Genomic DNA, 18,643 nt, shown 5'->3' on the forward strand with positions numbered 1-18,643 from the left:
TTACGGATGAGGAAATAGAAGTACTGAGAGGAGAAGCCACTTGCCCAGGGTCACACAGCTAGAAAAGTGGCAGCACAAGGGTGAGAGCCTAGACTTCTCCGCTCTCCCTAATTGCCTTGCAAATTTCTCTCATGCGCTAACCGGAGGGGCAGGTGCTGGGAACCTCCTATAACCCCTGGCTCCGTGGCACTGAGCAGCTAGGGCACTGCTCTCCCTGACCCTCACCAATTCGCTTGGTGTCCCCGAAATCCTCTTCGGGCTCCGTGTATGGCTTCAGCTCCTCACCCTCATAGCCAATGTTGATCCATTTGTCTTTCATGATTTGCTGCAGGGATTGGGGGGCAGGATCAGGAAGGGGGAAGACAGGTGTCAGAAGCAATTGAGGAAAATAAGGCCCATGTAGGGCCGCCCGCCCTGCCCCCCACTTCCAAGACCTAACCCCCCAGAATCGAGGGCTTCCTGAGAGCTGGCGCCTCCTCACCCATACCCCTAGTGCCCCTGCCGGAGCCTCCCGATGTCACCTCCCTCCTCCGCATCATCTGGGTCCCCAGCACCCTGTAATCAGCCTAGGAGCTCATTAGCTAATTACTGGCATGGCGGGGAGTGGGCGAAGCTGTTTGGGGGTGGCGTTGAGACGGGCCTAGGAGCCTTTTCCCTGGGGCTGCCTGGCTTCCCTCCCCCTCCCAGCTGGGATCATAAGCAGATGGGACACAGGAGAGGAAAAATGAGGGCAAGAAGGCTGCAATGTGAGGGGTGTGGGGCTGGGGCTTACCTCGAGAGTACAGCGTTTAGCTGGGTTCAGCACCAAAAATCTCCGCAGGATGCTCTCACAGTCTGTTGACATGTAGAAAGGGACCCGGTACTTCCCTCTGAGGACTCGCTCCCGCAGCTCCTGGGGGGGATGGGGTTACTGGAGGCGGGGTCCACCCCACTTCCCCACCCATCACAGATACACACACACACACACACACACACACACAGCACACACGCTCATCTTTCTCCCAATCCCTTCACAGAAGCAAACAGGTGGCAAAACCCCACCCCTCCCTCCTGACCACAATTCCCCATCTGTAGAATGGGAGCCCTATATGAACCTTCATTCAGAGGAAATCTCGCAGGGCAAGTGACTTCTACAAGGCCCGGTCAGAGGCAAGTCAGCATCCGGGGTCTTAGTCTCCTCCTCTGTACCCAGCGCTCACAGCACCCACTTCACAGGCCGGGGTGTCAGTAAGTTTAAGTCAAGTGCCCAGCACGTGTGTGGCCCAGAGTAAGTGCTACTTCAGTATTAGGTTTATGGAGGGGGAAGAGCGGGGTGTGTGGGGGATCCTGCCCACCCGGCTCCCACCCTCGGATCCCCCATCCCCTAGGCATGCCCGAGACCCTGGCAGTCTCAAAGAATGAGAACTGATTTACATGCAGACTTTTTTTTGTTTTTTTTTGTAAAGGGCCTTTTATGAGGTGTCCTGCCAAGACAGAGAAAATAAATTCCACTCGCCATGGCATGGCGGACCAGAGAGAGCCCCTCCACCCTCAGGAAATGGAGGGGGACAGGTGATGTGGGTGCGGGGGAGTCTCCGGGTGAAGCTCTGCTCTGGGTGGGGACTGGGGACTGGCCTGGGAGTTCCCTTCCCAGCATTCTCCTAAAAGGGCTAGAAGAGGCATGTGCCCGGGAGCCTCCTGGGTCCACAGAGCAGCCCAACCCGAAGGGTCGTGAATATTTAATAATAATGAGTATCACTTTCGGAGCAGAGCACTCACCCAGGGCCCGGGCAGTGTTCTGAGTCTTTATGTAAGGTACATCTGTGCTCACAACAGAGCTGTGATGCAGGCTATGATGCCCATCTTTCAACAAGGAAACTGAGGCCCAGAGAGGGTAAGTCACCTGTGCTAGGGGCGTGCAGCCAGAAAAATGGCAGGGCCGGGGCTGAAACGCAGGCAGTCCGGCTCCAGAGCCTGTGCTGTATAACCACCGCACCACCCTGCCTCTGTTACCAGGTAGTGAGAAGCAGCCACTAGGCCATCGACACCTCCACCGGTGCGGATCCCAAGTGTAACGGCCTGGCCAGATGCCAGGTCCCAGAGGTGGGCTTTAGACACCCAGTTTGGCTCCAAGTGGATGCTCTTAATGGCCCCATCTTACAGGTGGGGAAACTGGTTCAGAAAGAGGGTATGTGCCCAGGCACTTACAAGGAAATGACAGAGAGGCAACCTGCCCCCAGCTGCCTGTCTTCCTTTGCCCAGAAAGGTTTCGGGGGCCCTGGTGGGGAAGCCAGGAGAGCAGGTGACAAGGGCCTGGGGCAAGTGAACGCCGGCGTGGCCCTCTGAAAAGGTCTCTTGGCTTCATGCTTGGGGCTCAGAGAGATTATTCAGTGATAGTGAGCACTTAGCACACCCCACCTCAGCTACAAGGCCGCTCAGCTGAGGCCTCTGCATAGAAGGGGTTCTCCCTCCTAATATTGAAGTAGCACTTACTCTGGACTCTAGGGACAGAGGGACATCGTGGCTGCCACTAACCCCCACAGGAACAGTAACGATGTGCTGGGACAGACTGATAGGGCCAGAGTGTCCCCACACTAGTGACCAGAGCATCTCCCAAAAGGCCCCACCACGGGTCGTTCGTTCTCGTCCTGTGACCCTACTATAGGCGATGTTTCCCGATAAAAAGGTCAAAGAGGAGAACCCCATGGGACCCTGCCACTCAGTGCACACTTCCCACCCGTTCCGTGTCCCCACCCCACCCCCACCCCCAGCACTGGCCAGTATCTGACATGATACACATTTTGCTTATCTATTTTGTTTTCGGCCCAGCTCTGCTCTTTCCCGGGAGGGCAGGGATTTTTCCGTTTGAAGTGCCGCCCCATGCAAAAGGTTTTCAGTAGGTTCACTGAGTTTTGTAGACCTCATGGGTCAGTTCTAGAACATTTTCGCCCCCCTCCCTCTCTGAAGAAAGCCTGTTCTCCAACTGCCCCCAGCCTGTGGCAACCACTCATCTGCTTCCCATCTCTCTGGATTTGCTTGTTCTGGACATTTCATAGAAATGGAATCACACAATGGGTGGCCTTTTGTGATTGGCTTTTCCCACTTAGCGTGTTCTCTGGGGTCAACTCAACCCATGGGCTGGCATGTTGGAAGGCAGAGATTTTTGTCTCTTTTGTTCATACTGTATCTGCAAAACCTAGAACAGAACCTGACACCCCCCTGCGCCTGATGGCAGGTAATAAATATTTACTGATTGAAAGAGGGAATGAGCTGGGATTTGAACCCAAGCCTGGGCTGCAAAGCCTGGGTACTGGACCCCAACACAGCCCGATCCACTTGGGCTGGCCATGCGACTGACCATGGGGACCTGGGTCCTGCCTCCCCACCCCCGCCGCCTGTCTTGCTATATGACCTCAGGCCAGCCCTGTCCCTCTGGCCCTCTACAAAGCAGGTGTAGGGAGAGAGGTTGGGGGGCCCCGTTTGCAGGGGGGTGCAGAGAGACCCACCCCGGGAGATGAAGAGCTCCATGCCAGCCCCACCCAGCACCTTGAGGTTGTGCCCATCGAAGGGCAGGGAGCCGCTGACGAGGGTGTACAGGATGACGCCGAGGCTCCAGATGTCCACCTCTGGCCCATCATACTTCTTGCCCTGGAACAGCTCTGGCGCAGCATACGGGGGGCTCCCACAGAACGTGTCCAACTTCGAGCCCAGAGTAAACTCGTTGCTGAAGCCAAAGTCAGCGATCTTGATGTTGGCCTCGGCATCCAGCAACAGGTTCTCGGCCTGGGAGAGGGTAGGAGGTGGGTGTGTGTGGTGGACAGGAACACAGGCTCTGGAGCTGCCCCCCCATGGACCTATACTGACTGTGGCCCGGTCCCCCACTCTCTATGCGACCTTGGGCAGTGACTTTATCTGTCTGGGCCTCGGTTTTCTCATCCATAGAAGAGGATAATCATAGCTTCTACCTCATGAGGCCATTTGAGAATTAAGTGAATCCTAAAAGGCCTAGAACAATCTTTCGTTATCCAGCAAGGACCATATATAACATTGGCCATTATTATGCCATGTGGTCTGCAGAGCTGGGGGTTCTCAGACAATCTCCTGCCCCTTTCTTGAACCTCTGTTTTCTGAGCAGGAAAAGAAAACACGAGCACTGGCTGCTCAAGATTCATAAAAATGAAAAAAAAAAAAGTAATATTTTTAAACATTTTTATAAACGCCATTTCATGAGCGAGGAAACTGAGCCTTAGGGAGACCACCTCATGCCCACAGCAAGAAAGTGGCCCAACCAGGCTCCAAAGGAGGCCTGGCCTCGGGATGCCTGGGTGGCTAAGCGGTTGAGCATCTGCCTTTGGCTCAGGATGTGATCCTGGGGTCCTGGGATTGAGTCCTGCATTGGACTCCCTGCAAGGGAGCCTGGCTCTTCCTCTGCCTGTGTCTCTGCCTCTCTCTCTCTCTCTCTCTGTAAAATCTTTTTTTTTTAATTTTTATTTATTTATGATAGTCACACACAGAGAGAGAGAGAGAGGCAGAGACATAGGCAGAGGGAGAAGCAGGCTCCATGCACCGGGAGCACGACCTGGGATTCGATCCCGGGTCTCCAGGATCGCGCCCGGGGCCAAAGGCAGGCGCCAAACCGCTGCGCCACCCAGGGATCCCTCTCTGTGTAAAACCTTAAAAAAAAGAAAAACTTTGGGGGCCCTGGCCTCCTCATGGCTGGAGCGTGGAAGAAGTCTCCAGCTTCCTGCCTCTTGAAGATCTGGGTATACATACCCACTTTTCAAAGTACTGTCTACGTCTGGCCTGTCCCAGCCATTGCCTCTCTGCAGCCAGGCCACCGGCACCTACGGCTTCCTCACGGTCTCCCTACCTCCTGGTTGATTTGGATACCATCCCTCCCACCTACAACCCAACGGGGCAGAGAACCAACAAAGACACATGTTTCAGAGAGTTTCCCCCAACCTCAGTGTAATGGCATCTCACTCTTGCTCAGGGGTGACACTTCCCTTCCCGGTGTTTGAGGCTCCACAGTCCAGCCTGGGCTGGCCCCCTCTGGGGTGCCCTAAATCAGATCCCCTAAACTCCTTCCAGCCACTTCCAGAACCCTCCACCAGGGGGCGTGCCTCCTCCAGGTGACGGCAGACTCCCAAGCCCCAAGGGGCTTTCTCAGAGGGTGGGTATAGACAAGGCAGAGAGTCTAGAAACTTCTACAGCAATTTGACAGTTGATTTTTATGGCTTTTCTGAATCTAATAATAATAGTTTTTAAAAATTGGTCTTGCGTTTTGGATATCTTTTTTGTTGTTGTTCACTTCATCTTTACTGTACTTCACAAAAGCGTGTATCACAGCGGACTGGGAATTGAAAATATTAAACCTGGTCCTTCACTCTAGATAACCTTGAGAAGACCTTCCGTAAAGCAGAGCGCCTCACACACAGGAGGTGCTCAAGAAATGAGAGTCAAGACAACTCAATTTGAGGGGCACCTGGGTGGCTCAGTGGTTGAGCGTCTGCCTTTGCAGGGGGTGATCCCGGGGTCCCAGGATCAAGTCCCGCACTGGGCTCCCTGCAGGAAGCCTGCTTCTCCTTCTGCCTATGTCTCTGCCTCTCTCTTTGTGTCTCTCATGAATAAATAAAATCTTAAAAAAAAAAAAAAAAAAAAGACGACTTGATTGAGCAGGACATGGGTTTCTCTCTCCGGTCTGGGACGAGAAGCCCTGAGACAGGTGGTTCTCTCTGGGTGGGGGGTGTGGAGCAGGGGTCCAGGCTGGCTGGGGTTTGCTTCAGGGGCTCTCTCTCTCTCAAAAATCCTTCCTTCTCAAGTTCAGAGATGCCTGTGATTCTAAGGCCCAGAGGTCATGTGACCCTGTAGCTCTAAAACCTTAGTTCTTGAAGGTTCCTGAGAGATGCCAAGGCTCCAGAGGCTCTGAGAGTGGGTGAGCCCTTTATGGTGTCCTGTGTCCTTGCTCAGCACACACGTACTCGTGTGGGATGTCCTGGGACATTTTGTTTCTTTCTTTCAATTCTCCCCTCCTTCCCCCACCTCCCTACCTGCTCCCCCATCTGCTGGCCTTCCTTGGCCACCAGAGCTTGGGAAAGAGTCAAGGGGCCCTGGATGCTGAGGGAGGAGGATTGGAAGGAAAGAAGGGGAATATGGAGGCCCTAGGGGATCCCCAGGGCTGCTGGAGGTGGGACTGGGGACAAGTGTGGGTGGGTGGTCTGTGGGCTGAAGTCGGGGGGCTCACCTTCAGATCCCTGTGCACGATGTTTTTCTGGTGACAGTAGTGCACAGCCGATACAATCTGGAGGGGAGAGAAGAGAAGCTCAGTCACTTGTGGACCCAAAGCCCTTGGCCTCTCTCAGACCCCAGGAACCTACTCACAACAGAGCCCCAGAGCCCCAGAGCCCCAGGCCTCCCCTAGGCACAGGCCGAGATGCTGGGGCCTGATGCTCTGATTCCATGACAGCGGGGACCCACACAGACACACATGTACACTCAGACACTTGGACACCCTCAGACATCTGCACACCCTCCCAGCAGGGGCACCAGAACCAGAACATCACAACTAGTCCCCTCCCGACTTGCACATCTGGAAACATGCATAAGGACACCATGCAGCTATAGACAGACACTCGGCCCCCACACACCCAGTACGGCCAACCAGGGCATCTGGACAGTCTCGGACCAGCCCCCTGGCTCAAATCCCTTCACCCAGCAGACCTTCACGCCCCTTAACATGCCCCCGTACCCACACACCTGGGCACCCACACACCTGCATACCCTCTTCCCAACAAACTTACATGCCCACACCTGGGGCTCCTCACACATACACTGGGGCTGCCATATGCTTTTTTTTTTTTTTTTTTTTAAGATTTTATTTATGTATTTATTTGAGAGAGAGAGACGACGAGCAGGGAGAGAGGGAAAAGCAGACTCCTCGGAGCTCAATCCCAGGACCCCGAGATCATGATCTGAGCTGTAGGCAGATGCTCAACCACTGAGCCACCCAGGTGCCCCTGCCATATGCACATCTACACTGCACATCTGTATCTGGGCACCCACATACCTACTTCCCACATGCCTCATCCGCACTGCTGTGCTCACACGCTCCAGTACCCTGGCCCCCACGCGCCCGAGCCCCACTCCTACACATGGGCCTGCCCTTGCACCCACCTGTCCGGACACCCTCACACCTGCATCAGGGCAGCCTCTCACACCTGGGCATCTGCATGCTCACAGACACCCAGCTCTCCATCTTCACTCCCACCCAGACTTAAGCCCCTAGGTCACTGGACAGCACAGACCCCCCCCTCCCCCGAGCACCCAGGCCCTCCTCCCACCTGGGGATGGAGGTGCCGCCCCCAACCCTGCCCCCCTCACCTGTCGGAACTTGGCTCGAGCTTCCTTCTCCTTCATGCGGCCGTGGGACACGAGGTAGTCAAACACTTCTCCTGCAGGGTAGATGCCAAGTGGGGTGAGCAAGGGGTGTGGGGGGCGCAGGGGGCAGGGCGGGGAGGGAAGCCTCACCGGCACTTGCGTATTCCATCACCAGGTACAGCGTCTTCTCCGTCTCGATCACTTCGAAGAGCTTCACTGCAAGGATCCGGGGAGAGCAGGGTTATGTGGGGAAAAGACCCCCCCCCAGCTCCACCCACATTCTAACTCTGCGTGTGCAGAACACCCCTTATTCCAGACTGTTCAATGGCTCCCTACGGATGGCAAGATTTTTCAAAATCCTCAGCCCTACGTCACCACCTTTCCTACTTTCTCTCTCACAAGAAAGTCGGCTCTGTGAGGCTGAGATTTGTGTCTGCTTTCTTCCCTGCTTATGCCAGAGGCCAGATGTCCCCAGCATCTGGCATAAAGCGGCCACTCAATAAACACTTCCCGAGTGAACAAACCTACGGATGGATAAATGCTGTGGCCACATCCGGCTTCTCTACATAAAGATCCCCGTCTCCCCCCTGCCTCATAACAATGACAGTGCTTGCTCCTGATGACAGTCATCAGACCAGCTGCCCCCCACCTTAGCTCTAAATGGAGGGTTTCGAATGCTCGATCTTATCCAACCCCCATGATGACCTTGAAGTAGGCCCTCTTATCAGCCCCACTCCAGAGGAGGAAACAGAGGCTCAGAGAGGTTAAGTGACTTGCCCAAGGTCACACAGCCAGTGAGCAGCGATATACAGCTAAGAGAAAACAGGTCTTTCTAACTGTTAAAGCTGCCGGTTCTTCTATCCCCCAGCTCTCTCCTCTGCTGAGTGCCCCACTTGGTAGTCTCTGAGCCCACACTCTTCCCCTCCTCACCGATGTTGGGGTGGTTTAGGCCCTTCATGATGCGGACTTCTCGGAACAGCTGGGCATGGCCAGAAAAGAAGAAAGAGAAAGATGAGGGTGGGCGGTTTCAGTGACCCTCTTCCCCACCTTGGCCCCACCTTGCTCCCTCTCCCGAAGCCTCACTTTCTGCAGGCTGCTGGGGTTCAGCTGGGTTTTGTCAATGATCTTGATGGCGACCTGGAGGTAGAAGGAAGGCATAAAAGATCAAGGTGCCAAGGGCTTGAGTTGGGGAAGGATCCCCAACCCAGATTGCCCCCCTCACAGAAAGCCCTCCATCAGGGCCTCAGGACCTTTGCATATACTGTTCCCACTGTGTTCAGTGCTCGCTGACTTCTATAGGGAAATATCCCTTATCCTGCAGCGTGGCCTGGGTGGGACTGCTCCAAAGGCCTGTGTGAATGTGTGGGACAGTGACTGAGACCTTTCAGGGGGGCCCCTCTGTGAGAGCCCTCAGACCATTCGCCCAGCACATCTCCTTTGTTTTGAACATGTGAACTGTGAAACAATAAATAATAACCATAGCTAACATTTTCCGAGGAGTCACCCACCTGGCCTCAGTCTGGGTGCTTTACAAGGGAGAACTCTTTCAATCCTCACAATAGTGCTAGTATTATCCCCATTTTACAAACTGGGAAACTGAGGCACAGAGCTGTTAAGTCAGTTGGCCAGGGTTCCATGGCTAGTAAGTTCCTGGGCTGGGATTTTAACATATGTAGCCTGATCAAGTTTACTTCTTGAATACTTAAGAAAATAGAATTTATTGATTATATTTAATTTTTAAAAATTTTTAAAAAGATTTATTAAAAAAATATTTCATTTATTCATGAGAGACACAGAGAACGAGGCAGAGACACAGGCAGAAGGAGAAGCAGGCTCCCTGTGGGGAGCCCGATGTGGGACTCGGACTCGAACCCAGGACCCCGGGGCCCCGACCTGAGCCGAAGGCACATGCTCAATCACTGAACCACCCAGGTGCCCCAATTTTTTTTAAGTAATTTCTACAGCCAACGTGGGGCTTGAACTTCAGACCCCAAGATGAAGAGCCACATGCTCTTCCAATTGAGCCAGCCGCCCCTAGTTTTAAAAGAGCTGTGAGGCAGTCACCATGCGGGAACAATCAGAAAGTTCATGAACTCTCCTCTCTGTTTGTCTTGCGGCATGGTTTAAGTTTTTATTTTGAATCGCACTTTGGGGCAGAGCCGCAGAAATTTTTCAGTAATGAGGGGCTGTTTAAAGTCTTGACTCAGCCCTAGGTCTACAGCTTTCCCAGAGGTTTTGGGGGCGACCCCCAGTCACCCCCAGATTCCCTGGATTACAGAATCCTTCACTTGGGAGGCCCTGTTTCCTTAGAAGCTGGTCCTCTAGGAAGCCCCTGGAATCATGTTCAAGTTCCACACAAAGGGAATGACACGTTCTTCGTGCAGGAGAGGGTCTGTTAGCGTTCCTCATATCCTCGCGAACAGGTTTTTAATTTTGTCAAGCATTTTTTATGCCAGTATTGAGACGATCATATGGTTTCTCTCCTTGAATCTGTGAATGTGCTGAAGTACATGAATAAATTGTCAATTTGAAAAGAACTGTGCATTCCTGGGATGAACCCAGCTTTGTCATCACATGGCTTTCTTTCACTGATGTGCTGGGTCTCTTTACTAATATCTTGCTTCAGATTTTTGTACCTATGTTCCCATGTATGACCGGCCCAAAATTGCATTCGTATCTAGTTTTGACATATTGGTCATCGTCCAGGTAGCATTTAAAATCAGCTGGGCAGTGGAACCCTCTTTCCTTAGTCTCTGGAAGTACTGGCATAAAATTGGAACGTTTGGTGGAATACGCCCATAAAACCATAGGGGCCTGGTGTCTTTTGTGTGTCTGGGGTAATGGCGTGTGGGCAGGAGAGAGTTCATCCAGGGCAAGAGAAATCGCTCCAGCCACAGCCTCTAAAATTAAAGGGGAACAGAGTAGCCATACCCTCCCCCCAGGTGGGAGTGAGAGGCTTCCTATCTAGGTTACAAGGTCTGTGTGGGCGCTTCTGCTCTAATGTTGCCATCCTCCGAACACATGCCCACTCTGGGGGGGGGGAGGCGGGGAGAATGGGACTGTGGGTAACTGAGAACTCCAGGGAGATCGTGCTGTCATCTCATGAAGATCGCTGCAAGATCGGATGGAACCAAAATCCACCCCTGCAACAGGCAGGTGGTCCAGGTTTAGACACAAAAGCTGCGCGAATTCTTAGAAATACAACACACGGCTCTGCCGGCGATCTGAGAGTTCCCGACAATTCCGGGGACAATGAGAGATATTTGACGAGCCCTGGCCACTCATGTGCCGTCATCCCTGTTTGAAGGTGGGGAAAGTTTACTCCAGAGCGGATGTTCTTTACCACCACTTTACACTCCTACATCTTTTTTTTTTTTTTTTTTAAAGCTCTAGGCCCAACGTGGGGCTTGAACTCAAGACCCGGAGATCATGTTCTACCGACGGGGCCAGCCAAGCACCCCACCCACGTCGTTTTTATTACTTAGCCTTTACCACGGGCCAAGTCTTGGGCAAATACGGACCTCATCTACATTTAATTCCCACGGTAGTCCGTCCAATTCTACTTGGATTGTTCTGGACAAACCTGAGATGTCCTGACCTGTCCCGGGGAGAGTCAGGGACTTACCTGAGGTCACAAAGCAAAGCAATGGCGAAGTCTGACCTCGCCCCACCTCCCACCACGTCGGCGCTGGCACTGGGATGGCAGGACTGGGCCCTGCGCCCCGCCCATCCCCCCACTCACCTCGCGGCCCGTGAGGATGTGCCGGGCCAGCTTGACTTTGGCGAAGTTGCCCTTCCCGATGGTTCTCAGCAGGCGGTAGTTGCCCACGTGGGGCTGCTCCTCGGGACAGGAGGCGATGGAGTTCCGGCAGCGGGCACCCAGGGAGCGGCTGGACCAGGATGGCCCTTTGTCTGAGGAGCGGCCACTGCCCAAGGTGCCATGCTGGACAGGGGAGACGGAGCGTGAGCGGTGGCCAGCGCCCGTCCCATCCCGCCCTCGAGGTGGCTCCCATGGGTGGGTGGTCCACTCCAGCCACGGCCACCAGCCCCTTCACGGTCCTTCTCAAACCCAGGCCACAGAGAAGCAAGCTGCTTTCGGGGGTCCCCCCATTCCTTTCTACAAAAAGACGCCTCCAAGAACAAAAAACGCTGGGGATCCCCCAACTGGGCAGCATCCGAGGTCCCAGACATCAGGCCTCCTCCTTGCGCCCCCCAGTACCCCCAGCATTTGGTCTACCCCCCAACCTCCTTTTCCATGTGCTGGGACCACAGCATTTTATTCCAAATGCTGCAGCCCTCACTTCCAATCCGTGTCCTCGATCTGGGTTCAAGCCCCAGGTCTCTCTCAGGGCTCCCAGCATCCTGGGTCACCCATCACCTCCCCGTCTGGGCGGCCCAATTACCCTCTGAACCCCAAGAGCAGCATCTCATTCCCAGCTTACTGCCTCTAACATTGCCCCCCAATTCTTACTGCCCCAAATTCGACTTCACACACTGTAATCAAGACTCTTTCATTTCGCCCGGACCTTCTGGCCCCATACCGCTACCTTCCTCCTGTGGAAAACACTGCTGCCTCCCCCGTGGCCCCCCACCACCTGCGAACCGCTGTGGCTCCCACGCCAGCGCTCCCATCTGTCCCCGATGTTCTGTTCCTGCCGTCCTGTCCCTCCTGGGCCTCTCTCCCCCGCAGGTCACTGCCTGCTCCAGGCTGCCCTGTCCTGATTGTGAGCCCCAGGGACTGTGCCTCCCTTTCAGCACTGGGGCCCAGGTGCAGGCGGCCGAGGGGAGCCACAGGTCCCAGCCAAGGTGGCTCTGTGCTGCACCCCTGCCTGTGCCCTTCCCAGGGCCAGGGTGGGAAGCAGGAGGGCAAGGGGAGCTGAGGAGGAGGAAGGCCAGGTAGGCAACAGGGAATCTGCACGGCTACTTAGCACGGATGAATCGATCCGGTCATCATCCCCATCTTAAGGTAAGGAAACTGAGGCCCAGAGCTGGGCAAAGTTTACGCCAGAGTTGCTGTCCTTCACCCTCACCATATCACACTGACTCACACTCCTACATGTTTGCATTACGCTGCTTGTACTACGGGCCAAGGCCTGGGCTAGTAAGCGCCTCATCTGCATTTAATTCCCACGGGAGCCCACGGAGGGCGGTGCCTACATCCTCATACTCCAGAGGAGAAACTGAGGCTTGGACAGGGAAAGGGGACCCTGTCAAGGTCACACGGTTCACCCACAAGACACAGAAGGACCACCGGCACCATGGAAGCCCTGACCACATGCCGGCTGCCTACTGTGCCCTCGCCTGAGGCCTCCCTCGTGGGTCCCGGTTACTATCCACATTCTCTAGACAGGGGCCCCTGAGGCTGAGGCAGGGTGAGTGCCTCGGCCAAGGTCACAGGGCAAAGAAGCAGTGCCAGGGATTGATTAGGCTTGCTGGATCCTGAGTGCTGAGCTCTTTCCCACATCCCACTGGGCTGCTCCTAGTCCCAGGTCTCCTCCCAGGGGAGGGAGGGTGGGAAGGGAGGTGGAGATCCCAGATGATAAGGCCCCTGATCTCCACAGAGATAAGGGCTTGGAGAAGAATCCCCATCAGGTGGCACCAGGGAAGCAGACTGGGGATGGGCTGGCACCCCACCGAGAGCGGCCTGCCTGTGGGATCCCTGCAAAGGGCGCTGGGGCAGTGGGTGACGGAGCCCCCCAGAGCCGGGGGCGGGAGCTAAAATTGGCCGGCACCACCAGCTGGCCCGGCTCCCTCCCGCCAGCCCGGCTGGCGCCCCAACACCCGGGCCTGTTGCTAGGGAACTTCCAGAGAGGCCAGGGCGGTGGCCCCCACCCCCCCCAACCCGGGGTGGGGGAGCATGACCCCACATGGCTGTCGGCCTGGTAACCAGGTGGCAGGGGAGGAGCCTGCGACCTCCAATTCCAGAGGGAGAGGTGAGTCCCAGCCAGGACCCACAAACAGGACTTACACACTAGTTGTGAGGAGAGGAGATAAGAGGAGAGGAGGGGAATAGTCCTCCTCGAATGCCCACCAGGTGCGAATCTGGACCACAAAAGGGGAGGGAGTGCTCGGATGAGCCCCATTTTACAGATGCGGAAACCGAGGTTCATGGAGGTGACGTCACCTGCCTGAGGTCACGCAGCTAGGGAGGGATAGAAACTGGATTTGAACCCATGCTTGTCTGAATAATCAAAGCAATAATAATAGCGCGGCTACTTGTGCACCTTACTCACATAATCTCCTTGGCTCCTTAAAACATGCCTAACAGGGAGGTGCTACCATCAACCCCATTTTGAGATAAACTGAGGCTCGGAGCAGGGAGGGGATCTGCAAGCTCCCGCAACAACCGATGATGACAGCCCCAGGTGGAGAATGCACGGGCCGGGCCGTCTGACTCATATCTATAGTCACAATAGCAGCCGACATGTGCGGAGCCCGTCCTAGGTACCAGGCTTCACCCGTGTCATCTCGAGTAATCCTCTCCTCGAGGGACTCAAGGGATCGTCCCCATTTTTCAGAGCAGGAAACTGAGGCTTAGAAAGGGAAGAACCGGTAGTCTGAGGACACAATGCAAACCGGCTGGCAGAGAGAACCAGCATTTGAACTGGGGCCCGTGGGCTCTCTGGCACTTCCTGAGTGATTTGGGGGAAGGGTGGGTATCTCACTGGAGACTCCAAATCAAAGTCTGGTCTATAGTCTGTGGGCTGAGGCGGCGGTGGGGATCTCTGTGAGGGAGGGTCTTGCAGGATGAAGGGATGGAGCTAAGGCTCTCTGATGGGGATGTGGACTGAGGGTGGCTGGGGGGGGGTGGCGGTCCAGGGACTTGGCAGGGGCTGAAGGGGAAAGGGACAGTGACCCCACCTAGGGAGGAGGCTGGCACTGGTTGGTGGGAGGCTCTTTAGAAGGGTTGAGAGTAATCAGAAACTGGGGAGATGGGGAGGGAGGCGTCTCTTAGGCTTGTTCTGGGCTGTGGTATAGGGACAGGGGGCCTGGGAATAGTGGGAAGGATTAAAGCCATCGGGCAGTGGAACTCAGACACCAAGGAAACTCCTAGAAGATAAAGAAAGGGGTTTCTAGGAGTTTCTAGTCTTTGGAAGTGGAGAAAGGTCCAGGAGCATGCAAATCCTGGAGAAGGGGCTTTTTGGCCAAGGGGCAGCCCAGAAGAATAAAGCCTGAGCCTTGTGGAGGTCAAAAAGACCTAGAAACTTGGGGAGGAGGTTTCCTGCAGACAGATCCCAAGAGAAGAGGGTTTACAACCAGGGCAAGACCACAGGCTTCGAGTGCAGGAGTCTTCTAAAGAAGGATTTGGGGCCCAGCCTTGTGAGTTGGGAGAGGCCTTCAAAGCTGAGGAGGGGGCTTCCCTGGGAGGCCAGACCCCCTGCAAGGAAGGAGGAGGCCCTGGGACAGAACAGATGGGGGCCTGGAGATTAGGGGAAGAGGTGGTGCCCTGGGAGGGAACTCCTGGCCTAGGAGGTGATCAAGAGGTTGGGGACTTGGGGAGGGGGCTTGCCTGAACCTGAGCAGTTGATACAGGGAGGATGAGGCCTGGAGTCAGACTAGTCCATAGTCCAGGGCCTAGAAATCCCAGACTAGGCTAGGAGCCTGGACGCTGGAGGCCAAGGCTGCTTGGGAAAAGAGCCCAGGGAGGGTCTGGGGCGCACGAGGAGGGGGGGACCTGGGGTGCTGGGAATCCAGGGACAGGGCTGCTTGGAAGACAGAGACCAGGCCTGGGAGTGGAGAGACCTTGAACAAGCCAGAAAGGGCCCTGGGCCCAGGAAAAGGTGGAAACCGGCTTCCTGTGAGGGGGTGCCCACAGGATCCGGGAGGATCCAGAGGGGCGGAGGGCTGAGAATAAGAGGGGGGCTCCTGGGGAGCCCGGCACCCACATCCAGATGGGGAAGGCCGGCGCCAGAGGCGGGACTGGGCCAGGCCTTCCTGGGAGAGGGCCAGGGCCGGGCCTCCGGGTCAGGAGCCCTGCAAATCCGGGAGGGGGCGAGTTGTCGGATGCGGGCGGCCAGGAGGGGAAGGGGCTTCAGAACACGCCGGGGAAGGGAGGGGCTCCTGGAAGGCAGAGGAGGGGGCTTCCTGGAGGGAAGGGACCCGAGCGGAAGCGGTCTGCAGAGGGACAAGAGAGGGGTCCCGAGAGAGGGGCGCCCCCAGGGGTCGGGCTGGGCTGGAGTGGGGGAGGGTCGAGAGGCCTGGAGTCCGGGCGGGGGTCGGGAGGTGGCCAGCGGGGCCGGGCGCGGCGAACCAAGGTAGGGGCGCGCGCGGCGAGGGGCACCCCAGGCGAGGGGCTCGGCGGCTGAACCCGACCGGCGCTCCCCAAGGGGCCGGGCCCCACTCACCGTGTCCGAGTTCCGATCGTTGCCCGGGGCCAGCGCCGTCCGCGAAGACATTTTCTCCGGGTCCCGGGGGACTGGGCGGCCGGGTGGGGGGGGGCGGGGGTCCCGGGGTCCCCTCTCTTCCCCTCCCCCCCCGCTGGCCTGGGGACGCGAGCTCAAAAGCTGGGCGCCGTGCACACCGGGGTTCGCGCCGCGGGAGAGGGGGCAGGGCGGGGAAGGGAAGGGGACGCCGAGGGTCCTAGTGGCCCCGTGCAGCGGGGGCCCGGGGCGCCATGGGGGAGGCGGGCGGGCGGGCGGGCGGGCGGGGGCCGGGGAGGGGGCGCGGAGCCGGCCCGGGCGGCGGCGGAGGGAGGCGGTGGAGGGGCCGGGGAGGAAGGGACGTCAGGGGGAGGGGCGGGCAGGGCGGGGCCGCCGAGACCCCGCCCCCCGCCGCCGGCCCTTAAAGGCGCAGGCCCGGGCTAGCCGGGGGCTCCGGGGGCGGAGGCAGGTCCGGGCGCGCCGGTGGCGAGCGAGTTCGCACAGGAGAGAAGCGACTCACCGGAAGGGAAGGGGAGAGGAGCCCCGGGGCAGAGCGCCAGAGACGCAGGGAACGGTCCTGAGAGACGCAGAGATAGAGAGACAAAGAGACCCCAGGAGAGAGGGACAGGGGTAGGCAGAAACCCAGACACACAAAGAGATGTAAAGGGAGCCAAAAGATCGGAGCGACAGTGAGAGAGAGAAAGAAGAAAGAGGGAGAAAAGGCAGGGAGAGAGCCGCACACCAAGAGACAGGGATTCAGAGAGAACAGAGACGCAGAGAGCGACGAAGACCCAGAGACCCGCACACGGAGACGGAGGGAGAAGCAAAAAGAGACAAAGAGATCCAGAGACTCGGAGACCTGGGAAGAGAATGGGGACAGAGGCCGGGAAGCCCCCAGGGACGCGAACCAGGTGGCCGGCGCTGTCCACTTGCTCCCTCCCAGCGCGTCCCCTCTCGGGCCCAGGGGCCCAGGAAGTTCTGGGGAGCGTAGGGCTCAGGGTCCCGGGGGCATGGTGGGCTAAGCAGAGCCTCTGCCCCAGGCTGAGCACCGTCTCCAGCACGGCTGCCTCCCACCTCCCAGAAAACTCCAGAGCCCGGGGTTGTGGCTGCAGCTCCTCTCCTGCGCACCCCAGCTGGGGTCTGAGGACTCTTCCTATGGCTCTGGGACTCAGGGGGGACCTCAGTTTCCCAATCTATAAAGCGAGGGGGAGGATCTACATGTTGCCTTCCCTGGCAGGGCTGCAGCAGGTGCCAAAGAGCCCTGTGTAAGTATTCACCTGCAGGGGCGCAGCTGCTGTCTGGATGGGCAAACTGAAACCAGAGAGGGCATGCTTGGCTCAGGTCATCCAGCCCTGTGGGCACCACCCATGCCCTCCAGACCGGGGTGGGATGAGAGAAAGAGGGGCATTGCATAGCCCTGGCCCCAGAATCTGGCCCTTGGGCGGGGTCCATGCCCAGCCCCTGTCTATCTGACCATCTTCTCGCCTCAGTTTCTCTTTCTAAAGTAGGGGTGTGGTGCTAACAGCAGCGTGTTGGAGTCAGCTCAAGTGAGCTGATTGTTAAAGTCTCAGGAATTTTGGAACTGGTTGTTAAACAGGCATTATAAAAAATTAAATTATGCAAACACATAATTAAATAAATTCTGTTTAAAACAAAGGTAATAAATACTCATCACAGCCTAATTATTTTTACTACATTTTACTATTATCTGTGATCCTAAGGTTATTTACACCTATTGAATGTTCATAATGACACAACTGTATAATGTGCTTCTGTGCGTCTCTCACCCCCCAAGTCCCCCAGCCCCTGAAACGCTTTCAGTGACATCACGGTGGCTTGGCATCACTGAATTCAAGCTTGAATCAGCCAGTGCAGGAATATTTATTTACACCATGGAAATTGACAAACGCCACAAATCAAGGTCCCCCCCCACCCACCCACCCAGAGCTGGTTGTTAAACATTTATCAGCATGTCACTGGCTGATACTATCAGCTACACAGACTCACAGAGGCTTCCTTTGTGCCAGGCTCTGAGCACTTTATCCTTTCTGCCACCCTGTGAGGCTGGACCATCATCATTAGCCCGACTTACACAGGAGGAAACAGAGCCAGAGAATTAAAAAAAAAAAAAAAAAAATCACATGCTGAAGGTCACATGGCTGGTGAGTGGTGGGACGGGATTTGAAACCAAGTGCCTCCAAATTCTGGAACTTGGGCTCTTAACCGCTGTGGCTTCCTGTCCCCGAAAAATAATAGCAACCTCAGTCAGCAGTAAGTTAATGAGACAATAAACGTAAATGCTTCGCCTGTGAACAGATTAGAACTTCATAAGTGGATGACATTACTATTATTACTCAGCAGATGGGGCCCAAGGCGTCTCAGGGACGGTGGGATGCAGAGAAGGAGGACTTCAGGCTGGTGTTCTAAAGTTTTGAGATCTCAAGGGCTCTGCAGGATGAGGGGTGGGGTCTTGGGGATGGGTTGGGGGAGCTGAGTCACTCCTCTCAGGCTTAGCACGGAGGGCTGCACTTCTCCCAGACACCACTCGGGGGCAGCAGATCACCTCCCTACAACACACCTGCCCACCACACCTCAGGCCCCACCCTGGCTCCGCTGACCCCAATACTGTGCCCACCCCACTTCCCAGATGCAGGGACTGAGGTTAAATGAGGCTACAAAATGATGAACCTTAAAGTCAGTATGCTTAGCAAAAGTAGCCTGACACAAAAGACCACTTATGGTTTGATTCCTTTTATATGGGACGTCCCCAAATAGAGAAATCCACGGAATTGGAAACACAGGGTATTGGGAAAAGGCTGCTAACGGGTTACGGGTTTCTTTTTGAGGTGATGAAAATGTTCTGGAATTAGATAGTGGCGACACTTGCTGCATCTTGTGAATATACTTAAAACCACTGAATCCTGCAT

The 18,643-nt window shown here is 56.0% G+C and overlaps 1 protein-coding gene across 2 annotated transcripts in view; it reads right to left on the reverse strand.

Moving 5' to 3' along the window:
* MARK4 (microtubule affinity regulating kinase 4) overlaps positions 1-15,950 on the reverse strand; it is a 29,990-nt gene extending 14,040 nt beyond the window's left edge. Inside the window, exons 1-10 of one of the 2 annotated variants that reach the window (XM_025424664.3) lie at positions 15,702-15,950; positions 11,099-11,299; positions 8,440-8,493; positions 8,287-8,335; positions 7,507-7,572; positions 7,360-7,430; positions 6,224-6,280; positions 3,526-3,762; positions 773-892; positions 226-325 (exon numbers count right to left, since the gene is read on the reverse strand). In XM_025424664.3, the coding sequence (XP_025280449.1) occupies positions 226-325; positions 773-892; positions 3,526-3,762; positions 6,224-6,280; positions 7,360-7,430; positions 7,507-7,572; positions 8,287-8,335; positions 8,440-8,493; positions 11,099-11,299; positions 15,702-15,752 (1,006 nt within the window). In that variant the 5' untranslated portion in view covers positions 15,753-15,950. The remainder of the gene's footprint in view (positions 1-225; positions 326-772; positions 893-3,525; positions 3,763-6,223; positions 6,281-7,359; positions 7,431-7,506; positions 7,573-8,286; positions 8,336-8,439; positions 8,494-11,098; positions 11,300-15,701) is intronic. The other variant, XM_025424665.3, reaches the window with a different exon arrangement.
* Between the last annotated feature and the right edge of the window lie 2,693 nt (positions 15,951-18,643).

This window comes from Canis lupus, chromosome 1, assembly GCF_003254725.2.
Source record: "Canis lupus dingo isolate Sandy chromosome 1, ASM325472v2, whole genome shotgun sequence".
NCBI lineage: Eukaryota > Metazoa > Chordata > Mammalia > Carnivora > Canidae > Canis > Canis lupus.